At 35.2% G+C, this 21,966-nt stretch overlaps 1 protein-coding gene across 1 annotated transcript; it reads right to left on the bottom strand.

The window, feature by feature from the left end:
* Positions 1 to 2,142: 2,142 nt before the first annotated feature.
* DEPDC1 (DEP domain containing 1) lies at positions 2,143 to 15,102 on the bottom strand. The gene is made up of 12 exons (XM_070939466.1): positions 15,051 to 15,102; positions 14,054 to 14,319; positions 13,440 to 13,590; positions 12,363 to 12,472; positions 11,199 to 11,329; positions 10,614 to 10,661; positions 9,662 to 9,802; positions 8,425 to 9,285; positions 7,575 to 7,747; positions 6,359 to 6,535; positions 4,502 to 4,687; positions 2,143 to 2,283 (listed from the first exon to the last, which is right to left on the bottom strand). The coding sequence occupies exons 1-12, from the start codon at positions 15,096 to 15,098 to the stop codon at positions 2,143 to 2,145; spliced, it is 2,433 nt and encodes an 810-aa protein (XP_070795567.1). The 5' UTR covers positions 15,099 to 15,102.
* Positions 15,103 to 21,966: the final 6,864 nt, after the last annotated feature.

Raw genomic sequence — 21,966 nt, 5'->3', positions numbered from 1 at the left:
CAGTGTTACACTCCAGCATGTTATTGTCATGCCCGGAATTGTGGGTATAAATGTACACATTGGTCAGAAAATGTTTTTTTTTATTACCATTTACTAGTTGTATTTGCAAATGGTCACTTAACAAGACAGTTGCTAAAGACTCTGTACACAGGTTTCAGAGGCAGGCTGCTTTAAAATGGTCCTGGGTCTATCATTTCCTTTAGTAGTCTGGGTTCTGCAGCTAATGTCATGTCAATTCAGCAACACAAAGTAGTCATGGAAAGTCAATGGTGATAGAGAAAACTGCATATGTATGCAAGAACTGCTGTCACTCAGTAGGAGCAGGACAGATCCAGCCCGACTACATCCCTGCTACAACTGCTGCTGGAGCCACACAAATGTTACACAGACTTGCTTGGAGAAAAATGAAAAATGCTATGTCAGCATCAAGTCAAAAAGTTGTCAGCTGGCTTTGGCTAGGATCTGGAAGGCTGAATTATGAGGGCATTTTCTTAAAGATATTAGTGAATAACTTTTCAGCTGAAATTAGGGGATCTACAGTCAGCATTTGAATAAAATTCTGATGAGAATATGGGTTTAAATAAATCAAAGGAACAAAAACATTTACCGGTAGTTTCCTTGTTGCTACTGCAGCATGACTTAAAATCAACAAAATCTTCGCCACAAGTGGTGAAGTTAAATGCATATATATATATTACTTTGACTAGCCAGGCAGTGAGATTGTTACAGGCATCAGGTCTTATTTAGTCTATAAAGGTAGAATTCATATTTAAAGCATTGAAGTGTAATTTGATTTATATGACATTTATTTATATAACAGTTATATAAAATTCATCAACAATTCAGCTACTTAACCAATATCTGCTAAGTGTTTCTTAGCCTGCTCAACTAACATTGGTAGTTGGTTAAAACATTTTAATTTGCTAATTAAAATGTGTTGGCTGCATCATGAATTTTATTCTGATATGTTCCCTTTTGTCTTTTTAATTTATATTTGTATTAACTGGTTTTTATAAATAGTTTTAACTGTTGATTTTTATTTATTTTTTAATCAGATCCATCTGCTGTGAAATTTAATAAAATAAGAAAATTAAATAATTTCCCCACTATACAAGCTCCTTTTTTTATTCTTATAGTTAGATAACAGAATATAATATTTCTGCTCCTTTCAGAAGACTCAAGGCTCACTGCAAAAGCTTGTTTATGGTACATTAGAAATGGTTCACATAGTGGAGCATAGAAAGGGAATGAAACAATGTCTTTTAAATTGTTCCATTTAAAGTTCAGGTCTGCATATGTATAGAAATATATTTTCTAAAACATTTTTTATACACAATATAACCGAGTTATTAGCATTTAGATAGGTTTCATTAAACAATCTCTTCAGCGATTCTTAACAATCTGATATTTGCAAATATATATCATAAATAGAAAGTACTTAGAAGGAAAACACAAACAGGAGTAAGATGGGGAAGATAGTCTCAGGAATCTAATTCTACTAAAGCAACATAAAAAAATGAACCACAACTAACTTAAGCATAACAAAGATGTGAGCACATATAAACAATAGAGGACCATTAATTACCATTCCAAATGATTAGAATGAATGAATGAATGAATGGTTGCTTTATGGCTGCATAACCAATATTGTTCACTTTTTCTAACCAAGAGTTCAATTTCTACAATAAAAGTGAGGCTGGCAATCATTACCTTTATGGCCATGCTCCATGCTCACTATTCTCAGCTGTGTTATTTAACTCAGCATTAACACATACAATATATAAATAGATTATATACTGAAGATCAACATTAACACAGTATTGTGGTATTCAGAACACAGTATGTTTCTTTTAAAAACAGTGCAAAGAGTTACAACACATGTTGTTTGTATTTATAATTGTTACTACTATATTTGTTTGCTATTGGTATATTTAATATGCTCTTTATATCTCATTAAGCATGAAAAAATGGAACTATTTATAATTTTGGAATTATTTTGTAAACAACGGCATTTATAAAATACACTTCAGGATTCATGAAGAAATTTTCATAAAATGCATACTTGCATGAATATGCTTATTGAAAGATTTCTAATGTTCACTTTCAAAAAGTTTCTTTATAAATATATAAATGAGGTATAGATTAACTTTTCAAGGTAACATGTTTGGACTTTCGCAAGCTAAGCATTGGCTGTTTAATTGTAGGCTTGTGATCAAACAAGATGGCTTCACTTTCTGAAGTTGGAAATCTGCTCCGATAAATCTCTGGATATTCCTTCTGGAACTGTAAATCAAAACAGTAAATCATCAGTATAAATCATATATGTTATCACATGCATATTACAAGGTTTTTAGCCAAATCAACTAACAATTCTTGCAAATATTTATTCCTAAATCACAAGTACCCTTAAATGTACAATGGAAACTTGTACATGTAAATGTAAATTCCTATTTCTGGTCATGCACTTCCATAAAAAATCACATTGCAGGAAGTGTCTGATATTCTATGGGCCTACATCTTTACCTGTTTCAAAGGTTAAAGAATAACTTATTTAAAAGTTCATTGTTTATATATATATATATATAAAACTTCTAATCCCTAATTTTACTAACCATTTTATGTCAAAACAAAGATAGGATTTATAAAAGTTATGGGCAGTGATTTGCAATGGTTTTCTAGCTGAGAAACTAAACACAGCTAGAAATCTGGAATCAGAAAATTGTTGGGTCTTTTCTCAGCAACCAATAAATTCTTATTCAAGCAACTCTAAATTTAAAAGTAGTCAAAGACCAGAAAGAGATGATGTATGTGTGTGCGTGTGTGTAAATGTTGTGTGTTCTGCCAGAATTTGGAACAGAAACAATGGTTGGTTGTGATCTCTCTATCATGCCTAATAAGGGACATAGTTCTTTCACTTATGTACCTTTACACTTAAAATTACATAACAGCAGATGCATTTCATGATTGTGAGTACTAACATATTCATATGAGAATCAGGACTCGTTGCTGTTCCTCTTAAATGGAATGTGTACATATCTAAAGCTGCCCTTTAGATGTATTGGAGTGAAATTCCTAGCACATTTGTCCAACAGTCATACTAATTTGGAATCTTGTGAGTTGTAATCCACCACATTTAGAAGACATGCTGCTATATAACAGATGTCAAACTTTAAAGTCTAGCTATGTTATAAAACACAGTCATGGACCTTTAAATGAAATAGTTTCAAGTTTTTTCAACTTTTTTTCTCAACTTTTTTCAATCTTCACAAAGAACATAACAGGGAAAAATAAAGAACAGTAACTTCAATGCTGTGGCTTAAACTCTGGTAATTTAAAGCCAGTCTTCAGTCATGAGACTTGTTTAATACATTCTAGGACAAGTATAATTCTATGAAGCAATTTGTTCAGAAAAAAATCCCTCTGTATTAAGCTCTGCCATAGATGTTCTACTTTGCCACAAAGCAGATTACAATAAACTGTGTCAGGTGAACTTGAATAAAGCAAGTAAATATTTAGAAAACAATTGTCTAGTATCATATGCAAGTTTTCATAATATATTCATCTTAAAAGTATTAATGTCAGAGATGATGCTAACTGCAAAACACAATGTAACAATCCAACACACACTCTGGATTAAGGGAATGTGTAATCCCAAGAGTAAAGAACATTTCCCCAATCTCTAGTGGTAATCTCTAATTTTCCTAATCTCTAATTTGCTCTTAATAGTAATAACACGCAACCTGTGGCACTTCAAGTAACTGCTCAACTATAAATCATCCTTGAGGAAACATGCCTGTGGTGATATCTCTGGAATGCCATGGATTGTCTGTTCCTAGTGTAACACACAATGTGGCAGCAAATCTAGTTTTCAAAATGCCCTGCCATTTAGTCTGACTCTATGTGTTATTTTCCAGATTGCAGCTCTGGAAAAGAGGATGTTGTGTTTACCCATTATGGGTTTTAACACAACTGTTTGGGCTGGGATAGGAACTGTCATCCTGCCATTCTAGAAAATCCTTCCATGTTGTACTCATCCAAGAAGGATATAAAAAGAGAGGACTAATAATTATTTCACCACTCTTAAATGTGCTGATATCACCTCATATCTTTAACAGAGATACAAGCCTGATCCAGTATAATAGTTTGTTAAAGGTTCTAGCAGGGGAGTAGATAGTGGAAATCCTTCACAAATCTAAGGCAACGGTTTAGGTCAAATTCTTGACAAAAGGTAAAGATTCTTAAAACACCACTTTTGCTATTGCAGTCTAAGTCCTCATTGCACCACAGTAGGTAAGAGTGGTGATATAAAGTGGGACTGTAAAAAGCTTTCAAAAATAATCTAGCTAAAGGGATGCAGTCCCATGTTTTCCACAGAACACATTTATTTCCAGAAAAAATAGTTTAGTTATCCAGATCTATCAAAAATAAATCAATCTCCCCAAAATTACTTGAGGCTTTCTTGGCAAGTAATGATGTCTAAACAGTTCACCAATCTCATTACCTGTTTAAGTTTTTTCCTCTTCTCTTTCAGAGATAAATTTCTATTCTTAATAATATTTTCCAAAAGTTCAGCTACTGCTGCCTGAGAAACAGAAATCTTCTGTTCGTCAAATTCCTGAGATGTAATCCTCATGCAATAGGAATAACTTGGAAATATGGTGCTCAGTTCTTCTTCAAGACATTCCATCTGCAAGCAAGCAAAAATAAACAAAGAGAACAGGATAGACATTTTAACAAATGGATGACACCACCAATTCTGGCTAAGAGCAAGAGTTTCAATTCTGAAGCACCAATCTGAGATCTAAAACAGTGGCCAGTGAGAAGATCTCTGATAAGCCAGAATTCTCTCACACAATTTAATATAAGAATAAGATGAACAAGCTTATAGCAACTGAAACACCTCAGGAGAATACGATAACTAAGAAAATAATATGAAATGAATTCCACAACTAGAACTACTTTATTTTGATACAGGAGCCTGTAGTTGCAATTCTTAGCCTTCAATTCACTAGTATGCACAAATGCAACTTCATTAAATTCCCCTGATGACATTAAAAAGAAAAAAAGAGGAAAGTCAATATCAACTGGACTGTCAAAAAGCACTTCAGAAAAGATGACTTCATTTCAATACCTAAATAGGTTCTAAGGCTTACATTTAATGATGTATTATGCACACTCGATCACACTTCACAAGTAAGGGTAACATATTCTTTGAATCTTGATTGATGCATATTTTTAAAGGGAAAAATATCTAAAACTTGAGATATTCTTATATACCAGTGATGGTGAACTTTTTCGGCAAACCGGAATGAGTGTGCGTGTGTATGATCACCAGCCAGCTGGTCTTCGCACGCTCTAGTGTGTGAAGACCAGCTGGCCAGCATGTATGTGCACATTGGAAACCCGAAGCCCAGGTGGCCAGCGCTGGTCTTCAGGTTTCCGGCGCTCTGGTGTGCGTGAAGACCAGTTGGCCAGTGCGCATGTGCGTGCCGGAAACCAAAAGACCAGCTGGCGATAACACACATGCCCACAGAGGGCTCTGCATGCCACCCCTGGCACACGTGCCATAGGTTCACCATCACGATTATATACAGATGTCACTGTAGATTCAAAGAAGAAGCTAAGTAAATTTTCAAAAACTCTGCTTTTGAGATAGCCTCTGAACAATTTAATGGCCCCGATTATGAGTTACTGAGCTGCTGTGTGCATCTGAGTGTACTTTGGTTAAAATTACAGAAAATTAAAAACTTTGGTACTGATTCCTGCTCATAACCAGTTAAACTCAAAATTGATCGAAAACCAAATTGAATGATGAATGTTATTTCCACAAAATCTTCACTAGGAACTAATTTATAACTGAACTCTAGCAATCTATAGTATTACTATACATTTAACAATGGTTTGTACTCGCATAAAATATTTTTTCAATGCCTGTTAAGCGTAAATAGTGTCTTATGGCTTATTTGAATCTTGGTGATCAGGATGCAAATTACTGCAATTATTATTATTTTCTTAAACTTGTTCAAAAGTTCAAGACAGCAATGAATAGAAGTTCACTCTTCATGTATTACACTGCAAACTGGCTATGGAAAATAATAGAAATGCCAGACCAGATAAATCATATCTGGTGGGCATACAATAATCTATTCAGAACAAAGTCTCAATATGGGGAAATATATACCGGTAACATGGACTATAAAATGTCAGTTATTAATGCAAAGCATTTTATTTAAATCTGAAAAGTAACAGTAATGGTCAGATAAGTTTGAAGAAATAATTCCAAGACCATGGCTGTTAAAGCAAAGTATTTATCTGACTCAAAAGACATTAACAGATATAATTTAACTGTTTTCCTCACCTCAGTAGTTTTTAATGTTTCAATGTGATCTTGAACTGCAACTTGTAAATATATAGGGACTTCTAAAATTTCCTGTTGGTGATCCATTAGAAAGGAAACTAATCTTATGGCAAGCCACTCATCTAGATCCACTTCTTCCTCACAGCATAGTATACAACGAGAAAACGTCTGTATCATCTGGAAACATTTAAACATGCAGTTATAAAACACCAAGTATTGAAATAACTTTCTTCTACAGTAGAGAACTTTTCCAACAGTTTGGAGGCTGAAGACCACATCTGATTTTTAGTATGGGGAAAAAAAAAAGCAAATAGCAGGACAGCATAGGGGAACATGAGTTAAATGTGCATTAAATAAAAAATTACATTATGTTCAATATTGTTTACATAATCAATCCCCATATGTTTAATATCTCTTTCTATTATACATATACATTAGATGGCAAACTTTGAAGTGTCTCTAAAATTTAACTCATGTATTTGGGATGGGGGGGCTGCATCACATCCAACTTTGCATTTTCAGTGCTTATTTGGATGTTACAAGCAACAAGGATCTGCATGCAGTGAAAACATAAGAGTTGCATGCAGATAATAAACAGACTGGGGGAGGACAGGTGAAATGTTTCCTCTCTCTTCTGAAAGTGAACTGTGGCTAAAGGAGATCTTCCTTCTCTGGTTCCTTACCTATTATAGATATTTATTTATTAAATTTATATGCTGCCCATCTCACTCTGCAAATCATTCTGTCGCTTAACTCTGCACTCTCCAAAGTGTTCTGTCCTCAACATAGAAATTGTTTACCTATGAAACTTTTTATCACAAGCTATAAAGGCATCAACTTAGATTGGTTCAAAACAGATTCTGAGCATGGAAGATTGCATCATGACAACTAATCAAGACAGCTATCTTCAGTTTTCAGAATCAGAGCCAGCTGCTGGAGGAGAATAATAAGAGAAGCCTTCTGATGCTGCATCTTTCAGGCCTCCTAAAGCCACTTTTGAAATGAGAAAGCCAAGCAAGGTAGGACAGCAGAACATATTTTTGTTGACTTAAATTTAACAATTAAATGCTTAGGCCCTTCCTTGCCAGTCTTTAGAAGGCCATTAAAATGTTGGCAGTTGATCAGGCACGCAAGACAAGGCAGGGAGGTTTGAATACATTTGTCAATGAGGCAACTAGAATACCTGCTTAAAAACCATAAGAGGAAATAATCATACCAAAGATCTGGTGCCTACTGAATCATGAAGTCGTGGCATATCAACATTTTCACTCATCCGAGAGATCATGCGCATTAAAAGTTGAAGTTTTCTGCGATTTGCTGGTGGAAGCAATAGGCAGCAAATTTGCAAAGCTTCAATTGCAACTCTTTCTGAATGAGGTTGCAACAAATCTAGAAAATTATTAAATGAGGCATTATTTTTGCAACTTTCCTAGAAATTAAGATTCACTTTTATATCATTAATGCAAGTTAAGTCTGATTAATGTGCATGTTATTATTTATTTGTTGGTAATCTAAACTTTTCTCTAGAAACATAAGGTAACTCACATGGGGAATCTTCCTCAGATGGGGAATTTTATCCCCACATTAATTCTGTGAGGTAAATTGGGTCGAGAAAACTACTAGCCCAAAATTATCTTCCATGGCTTTGGCAAGAATTGAAGTTAGGTCTCCATAGGTCCAACACTTTAACCACTACTGCACACAGCCTCTCCTATTGTTTTCTATCTGTTTAGGTACTAAATGATTAGTCATTTAAAATCACAATGCAAAAGATCCAAGTTACTTAATATAATTTGAGTCATAGAAATACCAGCATGGGCAAGGGAACATACATTTTGCATTAATGCATTTTGCATTCTAGAAAATATTGATGCTTGCAGAATAGATAGCATTAGCTTTAAAAATTATTTAACTTCACAAGCTAATGAGTTTTTTTAGCAAATTTTGTTGAAACAGTCAGTTAAAATACTAGGATTGGCAAAATCACCCCCCTTAAAGAAAAAAAAGCAAGCACACAAGCAAGTTAGTACAAATGCATACAAACATGCTCCACAAAGCAATCTTACGTGATCTGCCAGTCAGCATAAAGAAGCTGGGAGAAAACATGTATTCTGAAAGCTGTGTTGCACTTTTGTGGAATCTTTTATTGATGGCCATATCAGAACCCACATATTTACTTCCTGTTTTAAGAGCCAGTCGGCTAGTGCTTTGAGTTTTGGAACCAAGGTTTATTGGACGTGGTTTTACTGTGATCTCTGCAACTGGAGTGTGTATGCCACACAAACTGGAGTTTTTAATTCCACATAGACTCTGACACCGGCAAAGTTGTTTTGATTCCGGGTTGCCACTAGATTTCTCTTGGTCAGGAACACTTGATGCAGGAACTTCCTTGAAACCATGAGTCTGTTTTTCACTAATATTATCCAAACATAGATCCAATGAAGAGATTGGTTTACTCTCAGAGTGCAAGAGTTTGTTCTCATTATTTGTTAATGGCACAATATGAATTCCAGATCGAGAAAATTGTTTAAATTCATCCTTACTACAATTGCTTGAGGTTGTTTCTGCAATTCCCTCCAAAGAGTGACATCTTGCCTTAAGCCTCAGAGGCAGAGCTTGTTCATTTTTCAGTTGTGAAAGATTCTGACAACTGCCACCTTTTTGTACATGAACAGTATCACCTTTACAAGTCATGTTACGGTGCTGAAAATTCATGCTGCGTCCTATTTCATTTGTATGCCTTTTAGAACCTTTATCAGAAGTGTCAGATTCATCTTCTTTGTCAGTGTCACGCTGAAGCAAACTTAGCAGAAGACATTCGGTTGACTTGAACGAGTTTAAATGACAAGGTTTTGAACATACCAAATTGTTCTGGATACCAACATTTCCACTGGATCTGTTTGGGATTGTGATGTAGCCACACAAAACTATCAGAAAATGAAATACAAATTCAAATGCAGGCAATTTAGAAGCACAAGCAACATAATCAGAAAAATTAAAATAGAGATTAATATTTAAAAGTTAGTGGTGCTGAAAGACTGTACGTTCAGTCAGAAGGTATTCAGAAACACACATGCAAAGGATAGCTCACATATGCAAGTGTACATAACAAATCATATATGATTAGCAGTCTGCACAAAAACTAAGGTTATATTATAAATAGTAATTACACTTTATACTTGATGACTTATTCTGTGAAACTGGACATACTTCTTTCCAAAACTAGTATATGGTTGTGGCATCTTAGATCTTCTCAACTATATACCAGAATTCTATACCACCCTGATATGAATGGGTACATACCTAAGATCTTCACAAATAATTCATAATATTGAAAAGTAAGCAAAGGTTCAGAGAGACTAAGAAAATAATCAGCAACTGTTTTGAATACATCTCGCTCAAAACCCGTGTATGTTGGCTGACTCGGGTCATTACATCTAGGCCCTGAAATGTAAGAGGAAAGAAATCTCAACAACACTGATCTCCATGATATTTCAAGTCCTAGGAATAGCACAGCACTACTTTTCTAACATCCTACATTAACAATTCATCAGATTAAATTTATGAAACTAAATAGGATACTACTGGATACAAGATCTTATCTATGTATACATGATATAGCAAAATCACTGAAACCTGTTCCTTATAATGAACCTGTTATAAAGAACAGGTTCAATGAAAAATGCTTCATTTCTGATGCATGTTTTTCATTATTCTATACATTGTATTCTTTTTATTGGCACTTTATCACACATTCATCTTCTAAATTCAGATAATGTAACATTTAGAGCAAAATAAATTAATAGAGTTTACAAATATAGTCAGGTCAGACGAGGAGACCTCAACTCATTAGTAGCCTCACATTGCAACGAACAAGGACATGCATTCAATTTCGCAGCTACTAAGATTGCTGACCAAGCAAGTACAAAGATACCTAGGGAAATGATTGAAGCCTGGGAAATGGGCCCTGATTTACCACTAGTTTATAAGGGACTTAGGATCAAGGACTTGGCAGCACAAGGAAACAACAGCCAATGACTTAATAACTGGCCCTTAATATCTCAATCAACAACTAAAAAGCCACACACAACTAGGCACCACATAACTACTACACATATAATAGCCCAAAAACTCAGAAGACTAAAGCTCCAGTCCCAGTGACTGATCTAGATTGGATCCTGCTACAAATAGTGTTCACATTCTGTTTACTTTTCTTCTTTTTGCATTGTATTTTCCTTATATACTTCTAACTTACAGTTTGCCAAACACTTCATAGCTGACAATACCCAGTGAGGGAAGTCTTCTGCAAGAAAAGGGGGAGAAAAAAGATTTACCAGCTATTACTTTTATACCCAAACTACTGAAACATATTTGTTATATTTATATTTCATCACTCTTCCAAGGACTACAACAGCACATATAGAAAAACACTTAAAAACATATCACTTTAAACTTCATATTTACTATACTACAATTCACTCATTCAATATTTTGATTGAATGGAAATCTGAATTTAGCTTACCCGGTCCCAACACTGATTTTTAATGATAAAGATACTTCAAATAGAAAATTGAGAAGTGGAACACACTTAATAGGTCAACTTTTTAAAATTTTACTCATAATTTGAAACTGCATTTAAAATTAAAATATCTATCAAACCAAAATGCTATAATCTATTTACCTAGAACGATTTATGACATAGTTTTCCTGTAAATGAATGCAGATCAAGCTTTTACGTTTAATACAGGTGCCTACATCCCCTAATACAAAAGATATTATATCACACTTTTCCTCATAGTTAAATTGGAAAGAACTTTAAAAATTACATTATAGCACTTGCCTGATTTATCTTGTGGAAGAACAACTCCATGTTTAGTTGTATTAGTCATGTTATATATTATGTAGCGAGGAATTATTTGTGCTGGATTCAAGATGTGTTCTAAAGATGGTATACCTAAAATAGTTTGCAAACTATGAAGAGGAAAAATGCAATCAATTCAGAAACCTAATGAAACCTTTTCAGCAATTCTCAAGGAAACAGGCTTTTAAAAATTCAATATATCTTGCTTTAGGCAACCCAAAAATGGTTAAGAATTACATTTTACATAGTATTGTCAACAAGCCAAATTATATACCATATATAAGATGTTGACTTAATCATGGGGTGATCAAAAGAGAGAAACATTTAATACATCAGAAGAATTATTATCTTGTGGTTCCTCCTTAGCTTTCATTAAAAGAACTAGTCTAAATTCTAGAAATGTGCAAAATTTATTATTCTAAATATGGAATATTCTGGGGAATAACAAATAATGCTGATCCATCTGGTTTTGGACATAAGTGAATAGTTTTCTCCAAGTAAATGTTTTTGGAGAGGAAGTTGTTTGTAAATCTGAAATACTACAAACTACTTTCTATTCTGGAAGATATAAAACTGATAATGTAGAAAGGCTGGATTGATGTGGTCTGGGAAAAAATGATACTCCTGTGTTCTATAGAATGTCACATTTTTGAAAGGTTTTGCACACGATTATAAAATTCCCTGTATTACTTAAAGCATTCTAGAGATAATGAATAAGAGGATTAGTAAGATCACATAAGGAAAAGACTGAAAGCTAACAAACTGCCATTTTAAGTCCAATAGCAATTTGATGAAGTTCTATAGCAACACTACAATTTCCTCTATAGATAAAATGATTTCCTAAGGTAATTTCCTAAGGTAAACTCCTTAGTTAAGTAATTTAAATAAAGAATTTTTATGATACAGTAGAAGTGGAGAAACACAACTCTTTTTCATCAGTTTGATATGTTAGTTTTCATAATTTTGATTTTCAAAATATTGTGGAAGAGCAAGTGCATATAACATAAGTTTATATATCAAAAAATTGACTTGAAGAGTACTTTTTTAAAAAGGTCACTGGGACACCAGAATAATCGTTTTCCCAGAAATTGTTAATCTTATTTCTAAAATCTCTGGGAGAAAAGAAATACATCTGTTACTTACTGTATCATAACAATGTTTCGCCAAACTTCTTCTATATCTTCTTGAGTTATTTGTCTGCCACTTGCTCCCCATTTTTTATCATCTTCATATTTCACATTTTCTTTGTTGTTCTGCAAATACAGAATTACAAACATGTTGTAAAAGCATGAGACTTTTATTCAAAATTCAGCAGAGAATAATTTTAGCTACCTAGTTATAACCCATTTTTTTCTTATCTCAATTAATCTGGAAACTAGCAGGAAATTGCCAGCAGTCACACTGACACTTGCTTATTGACCAGATGACCTTTGCAATATTTATTTCAAAACACAGCAGTAAACTTTGGAAAGTGGAAACCATTACTTGCCATCGTTTTTAGCAGAAAGGTACAGATAGTCCTTGATTAACGACCACAATTGAGCCCAAAATTTCCATTGCTAACTAAGACAATTAAATGAGTTTTGCCTTTCTACGACCTTTCTTTCTACAATTCTTAAGTGAATTATTGTAGTTGTTAAGTTAGTAGTATAGTTGTTAAGTGAATCTGGCTTCCCCATTGACTTTGCTTGTCAGAAGGTTGCAAAAAGTGATCACATGATTCTTGGGGCTCTGCAATTATCATAAAAGCATGCTAAGTTGTGTGAAAAATGGTTGCAAGTCACTTTTTTCAGTGCCATTGTAACTTCAAATGATCACTAAATGAACTGTTGTTAGTCGAGGATTATCTGTAATGTGTAATTTATGCAAAACAAATAGAAACTTTATATGACCCTAAATGACTCATTCTTTGTGCACAACAGTTGGACATAACTGCAAATAAAATTAGCAAATCAAGCTCACTTTTGGTGGGCCAAAACAGAAACAAGAGCCTAATCAAGATCAATTATTATTAGACCTTTTAAAAATGATCCATACTTGTTAAGTTTAAGAATAATCATTTTTTAAAAGATTACAAGGTCTACCCAGAAGAACCTCTGTCTTCAGGACCATCAAAACCTTAGAGGAATGATACTCCATATAAAGATTTCACCTTGATAAGGTTCAGTTCCAGCTGTTTTGGCATTAAACTGTAAACACAATTAATCAATAATAGATTACCTGACATTCCTGAAGGTCATGTTTTTTAGGAGTTCTCTTGGAGTACTGAGGTAATTTAAATATGCTTTCTGGTTTTTTGGGTACATTATGCAGGGTTTCTTTCAATGGATATCGGCGTGGCAAAATTTTAACAGGGGAAGCTGAAGGAAATCTATAATTTGACACAGAAAATATCAATGTAGCAATTTAATTGAGTTGTAACAAAACTCACAGAGAATTTGTCCTTTTGCAAGCTAGATTTAATATCCCTATTTGAAGATAAAAAAATATTTGGAAAAGAACAAACATTTTCAATACACCAAATAAATAATTTTCATTAGAAAAATAGGTATATCCGTCACTTTTTGGTACTACAATATAGATTGTGGCATTTTATAAGATACAGCACTCTTGGTATCATCAAAGCATTTATTATATTGGGTTACTAAATTTGATCTTTTGAAACAGATTTTTTAAAATTCCATATTCCATGTATGGGTAAAATGTCCAAGTATCTCTGTTCCAGTAAGCCACAAAATAAGAAACATTTTTTCCTTCAAAACATTTCCAGTCAAACATTTACTTTCAATATATGATAATTTTTTATGGATTCTGTCAATAATTCTATAAATTACCTGTACAAGTTATGATTGTCATCCAGATTTTCTGAACCCCATCTTCCTTTTATGTCCTCAATCACATGATTTTTAAGAAATTTCCTTAACAGTTGAATAGTTTGCTGCCTAGTAACTTCTGGACCAAAATTAATATTATTCCTGAGTAATTCATGAAGCCAGTCGACTGCTTCAGCTGCAGTAAAACAATTTCCATATTTTCTAAAGTGTTGTCTGTGTTTCTTTTGTGGCATTTGTGCCCGAAAGTATTTAGTAACTTCATTCCACTGTAAATCAAGAGAAATGAAATTGCAAATGGAGAGGACACAGAGAAATAAAGGACATACGGGTATTTATTTATTTATTTATCAAATTTATGCTAAGCCCCTTTATGTTTTCAAGTTATACAGTCCAAAAAGTACACACAGTGGTCTTTATTTTGTTAAATTTTTTTTACAAAACAGTTTAATATATTTGACACTCTTGTGCTGCAACCAAGACTTTACTAATACAGAGTAACATCTTCATTTCAGCTGTCAAACCTGGTGACATCTTGTTACTACATCAGACCAAACTACAGAGCATGAAAAGACACCTGAAGGTTCATCCACAAGACCACTTAGAAATGCTCTGAAACGTGGATTCTCAAGGAGAGCAAAAGAAACTCGGCTGAATCCGGGTTTTTTTAAATGGAGATTTGCCTGATCATCATCCAGTGACTCTCCTGTCACTGATGCCAACGGGAATTAAAACGTGAACAAACCAACCACATATTCGGAGCACCTCTCCCGATTGGCCCGTGGATTAGGATTAGGATTAAGTTTGTAAACTTTCGCGGACTGCGCTCTATTACAAGAAAACACCTTAATGTTGGGCTCGCACGTAAAGACAGGCGTAGATGCACCCAATACAACATAGACATTTCTTGGGAAGAAATAACTAAGGAAGGGAAGTCAATGAGGTCCCATAAGAACTGGCCCTCCAGAAAGCCCCCTCCCCGTTTTTTGTTTTTTTTTACCAGCTTGGTGGCGCGATAAGGTCCAGGAGAGACCACCCGATTCTCCATCGCGGCTACAACATAGCGCAGCCAACGGACACAACGGACAACGGTAGCTGTGAAAACGTCCACACGAGCAACCGCTGCCTAGAAGTTTGAACTGCGTTCCGGAGTTTCTGATTGGTGAAGCTGCAGGGTCGCGTGACCCAGAAACCGGAAGCCAGGTGCGCGTGCCCGGAGGTGTCCCGAGCCACGGGGACTTTACTCCGTGGAGATGGGGAGCGGTTAGAAAAGCGGAGGAAAAAGTGGCGGTTTCTTCACTTTCTTGCGGAATGGGAAACGGGGTGGGAACTCGCGGCCGTTTGCTGATCAATTCTCGGCCTTTTGGCTAAGCTCGAGTGTAGTGGGTGTAAGAATCTCAGGATAGTTGAAGAGCTGAGTAGCAACTAGCCAGAAAAGAAAAGAAAAGTGTTTGAAGCCTGAACTAGCCCTGCGGGATGGATCTAAACACTCACCGTTTAGTATTTTCTGAAACTGTTACAACCTGAATTTTTGGAAGATTTATTACAAGTTTTTCTCCTTGGCCGAAAGAAGATGAATGAATGCCCTCAAAAATGCCCTCAAGCTATCAAAAGTGGTTCTTATTTTTGAAAAAACAAAACAAAACGCTGTCAGAATCTATCTCTCCCCACCTCCCCACCCCCAACTAATCTCAACTGTCAATAACTGCTCTTCCATCTCCCACACCATCCAATACAACTGATGAAGCCTCCAGGATAGGAAGCCAAACGGCTTCCTCAAAAAAATAAAAATAAATCACTCCAGTTGCTTTTTCAAAAATAAAAACCACTTGATAGAACTATGACCTGGATGGCTGAGAATCTTCATAGACCCTGAAAGTCTGCATACCAATAGGCTAATACTCAGTGGTGGGATTCAGCCAGTTCGCACCACTTCGGGAGAACCGGTTGTTAACTTTCTGAGCAATTTGGCAAACTGGTTGTTGGAAGAAATGATTAAGGCAGAGAACCAGTTGTTAAATTACTTGAATCCCACCACTGCTAATACTGATATGTGGGGGGAAGGGGTGGGGAACACAGAGGGAGCTGATTTTTTGAATTTATTCAAATTTTTATTAAAAATATAAAAATAAAGCCATAGAGGGTCAGATGACCAGCATTAGGGTGAGCCCAGATGTTGTAAATCAGAGGTCCAGGCTTTTGCTCTGTTTCAAGATGTCTCCAAGATGTCTCTCCAAGACTTCGTAGAGAACTTTATTTTTATACAGTTTTACACAAGCAGACAAAAGGTAGCACAGTAACAGTATTCTGATTGGATAGAAGTTATTCACCCCCCTCTCAAGTTGCCATCTTCTCTAGGTGAGCTTATATTAGATCATCCACATCCGAGCCAATTATGAAGTAATGCAGTAAGCAGGAAAGACCCACAGATCACCAGCCGGCAGTGTGCTGCTACAGCCTGGCACTGACCCTTGACCCACTGACCTACACCCAGAGGGCTCAAAGAGGAAAATAGTACATGGCATCAAATGCATCTTCCCTCAAGAACAGCCAGCCCTGTCTCCTACTGAACTTCTCTCTGCCTGTCAAAGCTTAGATTATAAACAGACTACATCAGTGCTTTTTAGCAGGGGACTGGCTGGCTCTCTTTGGGGCACAAGGCCTGGTTTCCTTCTGTCTCTTGGCAAGAGACAGATTTGCCTTCATGTAAGAATGAGCATTCACATTCATGATCTGTTTTTATGGAGCTATTCATTCATGTCTATATTTCCCCTGAAGACTACTGTGATGCCTTTATAAAAACCCACAGTTGAGAATTAATTTGGCCATTTGTGTGTTGAATTAGAAAGGTTAAAAAAAAAAACCTTTGAAACTCTAGAATACATTTGGAAGGAAATGTATTTGTTAGGTCTATGTCCTGCTTTTGTTGCAGAAGCTCTTTAGTATCTTCTCCAATTTTATCTTTACAGTAACAATCCTGTGATAGCGTCTGGATAAAGAAAGAGTGCACGTGGAGCAGGAGCAGGGAGATCAAAACTCCTGCTGATTGCTATATCTTGTCATGTATCCACCCATGCAAACAGAATATAGATTATATATTTGCAAACTGGATTGGCCAGAAAGAGAAGTAACATAATTATACCCACAGAGTTAGAAATCCTAATCGTAGGTGAGAATATACTCATTTTTGACAGCAGCAAAAACTTCAGGAAAGATCACAGGATGTGCTGGGGCTTTGGAGTGGATGACTTATTTTAAGTTCTACAGTGTGATCACTGTTATCAACTCTCTCTATATATAGTTTATAAATTATATAAGTATATAAAATAACATGTACATAACTTTGTGTACTGTATGCTATAAATGTTTAAAATATTGTTAACACAGCAACCTAAATAAAGTAGAGCTTCAAGCTCTGCAATAAAGAAAAGTTTAGTATGCTATATTCTGAGCCATCCCATAACTAGGGATGGGATAGCTAGGAGCTAGGAGCCTGGATAGCTCAACAGACTAAAAGCCTGTTATTAACATTCAGCTGTCTGCAATTATTGCATGTTCGAATCTCGCCAGGCTCAAGGTTGACTCAGCCTTCCATCCTTTCTAAGGTAGGTAAATTGAGGACCCAGTTTGTGGGGGCAATAAGCTGACTTTGTATAAATATACAAAAGTATGAAGGCTATTGCTTAACGCATTGTAAGCCGCCCTGAGTCTCCGGAGAAGGGCGGCATATAAATCTAATTAAAAACAAAAAAAACAAAACAAAACAAAAAAAAACTAGATGTTTCAATTTTTTTTTCAAATGAAAAATAAAAGGGGGGTTATTTCCCTTTTCAAGTAAAGGAAAGTAAAAAATCTTTTACCTTTCTGGTAGCCAGATGGTGTTGCTTTCACTGTGCAATTACAAAAGAGCAGCTCTCTTAACACATTGCCCCAATTTTAAATAGGAATGACTTTGCGGGTCGTGGTATGTGGTGTGAATGCAAATGTCTTTTCCTGCTTATCCAGAATAGTAATACTTTCTTCCTCAGTTTCAGAAGGCAGTATCTTCTAGTGATCCTTCATTGCTGGATAATCTTGGTAGCTATTGACCTTTCTCTGGATTTCTATAAATATTTAAGTGGGTATTTAAATTTTGAGAGTGCATTGAATAAAATTAATATTTATAAATTTTGCTATGTTCATTTTAAGTGCACCCAATTATGTGACCCTATTATAGATAAAGTGAGCCAGTTTGGTGTAGTAGTTAAGTCACTAGACTAGAAATGGAGAGAATGGGAATTCTAGTCCTATCTTAGACACAGTCAGCTGGGTGACCTTGGGCCAGTACCTCTCTCTCAGCCCCAGGAAACAGGCAATAGCAAAGTTTTAAAATGTTGCCAAGAAAGTTGCAGGAAATTACCTAGGCAGTCGCCAGGAATCAACATTGACTCGAAGTATGTGTATGTGTATATGTATGTAAATTGTTATAAAATCTCCTTTCTTAGACACATGAAGGGTCCATATGAAGGCAGAGAAATGAGCCCATGAAATTCTATGCATGTAGATTTTATGGTTTTATAATATCCCTGTTCTTGTACAGCGCTGTAGAGATGTCAATCACAGTGTTTACATGTGCTTCATCAATTTTGAAAAAGCATTTGATAAAATAAGACGCAGCAAACTATTACAAATCCTGAAACAAGTGGGGCTAGATGATAAAGATATCCGAATCATAAAGAATCTATATTGGCATCAGGTAGCAAATGTGAGACTAGGCCAAAAATACTCAGATGATAAAGAAATACAAAGAGGGGTCAGACAGGGCTGTATTTTGTCTCCGCTGTTATTTAATAATTTACTCTGAGTCAATTTTCAATGAAGCACTGGAAAACATTGATGCTGGCCTCAAAGTAAATGGTGTTCAGATCAACAATTTAAGATATGCTGATGATACAGTTCTGCTTGCCAGTAAGCATGAAGACCTTCAGCTCCTCATCAAAGAGTCTCAGAAATATCTGAAAAATATGGCTTGAAGCTTAACACCTCAAAAACCAAGATCATGGTCGTCAGCAAACAACCCATTAATTTACCACTGATAAATTTGGAAGGTATACCATTAGAAAAAGTTGAAAGGATCACATACCTCGGTTTTAATTTACATGAAAGCTGGGATATGATCAGTGAAGTAAAGACAAGGATAGAGAAAGCTCGAACAGCATTCTTCAAAATGAAAAAGGTATTCTGCAGTCACGACATAAGCCTAAAATTGAAGATCAGGCTTGTCAGATGTTAGTTACATCTTTTCTATCCTGCTCTATGGAGTAGAGAGTTGATCTCTGACAGAAAACGACTTGAAGAAACTAGAAGCATTTGAAATGTGGATTTACAGATGGCAGTTACATATAAACTGGGTTAACAAAATCACAAATGAGATGATAAGCCTCCTGGGAAAGCAAAGGGAAATAAAGCCATTAAAAAGCGAAAGAGTATTTTGGATATGTGATGCGACACCCAGAAAAATACATCATCCTTCACTTAATCCTTCAGGGAAAAATTGAAGGCAAACGAGGCCCAGGCAGAAGAAGAACATCATGGCTTCAAAACCTAAGGGACTGGTTTGGACAAAACTCAGCAGCACCTTTTCATACGGCTGTTGACAAAAATAGGATTGCCAATATGATCGCCAACGTCCGATGACGGACATGGCACAAGAAGAAGAAGAATATCCCTGTTTATTATGCAGACAGTTGAGCAAATACATTTTCTACTTTGGTCAGTGAGTCCTGCTTCCAAATAAGTGAACAGTTTTTAAAAAATACATAAAATCCATTATATCTTTTTGTTATAGAAGCAGTTTCGGAGCGGGCAGATCCTAAAATAATTCACAACTTGTTTTCAGGCATTATTTTTTTATACTTTGTACCCAGCAGTAGCTAACAATGTAATATTTACATTGGAAGAGTGAGATCTTGCCTGAGATTTTTGCTGGTATACAGTACACTGAATGTGATAGTGCTGATTACCTGGATTCATTTCAGTCCAGCATCACACTTGGCTTTGTGAACGTATCAATTTTAATAGCTCTGGTAGATGGGATTAGTTTATGAAGTATGTCCTTGGTTTTGCTGCACCACTCAGAAGCTTTAAAGAGCATTAACCACATAATCCTTTGGATAGTTCTTCCTGGATAAATATTTTTTTCAGAAGTTGCTGTTTAAGGACTTGTGCTGCACCTCATGATAAGTGGCTTGTGGTCATAAAGTTTTACCTTGTCCATTAACATTAAAAAAACTCAACATCTCAGCAAAATGAATAGACAAAGCCTGGGATTAATTCATACTGTAATTTTCATTTTCATCTATAGAAGGAAGCTCTACAGACTTCCTGAATTTATATAAGACGACAATTTTTGGATAGATGAGGGCAATTAAACTTTGTTAGCTCCAGCCATGATAGATGTAAAATAATGCTGGAGGTTCACCAAATTTAGATAAAAGAATGCATACAATTTTAATTTATGAAGCTGGGAATTTTTAGGTGGTTGGTATTAATTGGAGAGAAGCTCGTATGGTAGTACTTCTATCTCACAGTACTACCTAGAGATACCATGTTATTTCTCAAATATTAATAATTCTGAACATATGCTGAACTGTTATAATGGGTTACATGTGTTTCAAGAAAATTCAGCTGGTTCAGAACAGATACTGCTACAAGCTGGCTAAGCACTCACTTGACTTCAATATTTCACAATTACATGGATTTCCACGATTTCCAAACTTAGCGCTAAGTTTGTTTTAAACTATTTGCAACCAGAAATACTTAAAGACATGTCTTCTGTACAAGTTGGCCTTCATTTAAAGTCATTGAGGTTGTTTTTCACTTGCCTACCATTAAAAAATGGCTGTAAGATTGAGGACACAGGAAGAAAAGGCCCTTTCATCAATAGCCTCGTACTTCTGAAATGAGCATCCATTGTGGGTATTAAGTTCTTTCATTGCAGAACTTCTGCGCTGTAAAATAGGGACTTGTTTCTGTTGGGTTATATAAAGTTTGGACTGGTTTTATTTGTAGTGATTGATTGTGTTGAGTAACACTGTTTTATGCTTCAAAATCCTTCAAGGGTATTATCCTTAACAATAGCTTAAAAAAACTTGGCAGCAATATAATGAACCAGTCTGATTTAGAGCAGAATTCTTTATCTTTGTTCTAAATTCAATAGACTATGATTTAATTATTTTATCATGTATTGATTTTTCTTTGATAGAAGATACAAGGTCAGATACACTAGCTTTTGTACAGTAGCAAAGTTAATACAAATGTTATAAAATTAGAACAAGGGCAGATGGACAGATGAAACAGGTATACTTTTTCAAGATTGGACCATGCAAATAAAAAATAAATAAAAAATATAAATAAATATAGATAAGTAAGAAAAACTCAATAGAAGGAAATATCTTTTCCTTTTATATCTACTTTTTTTACATGGCATGTTTTGTATTTGCCACATGATGGTGCTGTTGAATTCCTTTTTTAGGCATGTAAATAAATTATAGAACCTGTGCTATTTGAACGTTTATCTGATATGCTAGTATCATGGTTACAGAATTAAAAATGAAAAAAATACAACAGGAATGATTATAATCCTGTTTTTATAAGATACAGATGATAGCACAACCTTGGTTTCTTTCCCAAAACTCCTAAACCCTATGTGATTGTTGGAAAATCATGTTGAATGTTGAATGGTTTGGAACAGTTTATTCTTTTGCTGCTCCAGTCAATTCTGAATTTGTTAATCAGGTCAGAAAAATAGGGTGTGGTATTTCAATAGGAACAAAATATACACAGAGTTTTTGCCTTTCTTATACTTTAACAAAACTTGACATAATTGAATGTCTGTACGTGTCAACATTGTGATACTTAAAGGATGTCATTTTATC

The sequence above is a fragment of the Pituophis catenifer genome, unplaced genomic scaffold (genome assembly GCF_029215685.1).
Source record: "Pituophis catenifer annectens isolate HBS135680 unplaced genomic scaffold, rPitCat1.0.hap2 SCAF_3, whole genome shotgun sequence".
NCBI classification, from domain to species: domain Eukaryota; kingdom Metazoa; phylum Chordata; class Lepidosauria; order Squamata; family Colubridae; genus Pituophis; species Pituophis catenifer.
The sequence above is the reverse complement of the archived record's forward strand: the minus strand, read 5'-3'. Positions and strand labels throughout refer to the sequence as shown.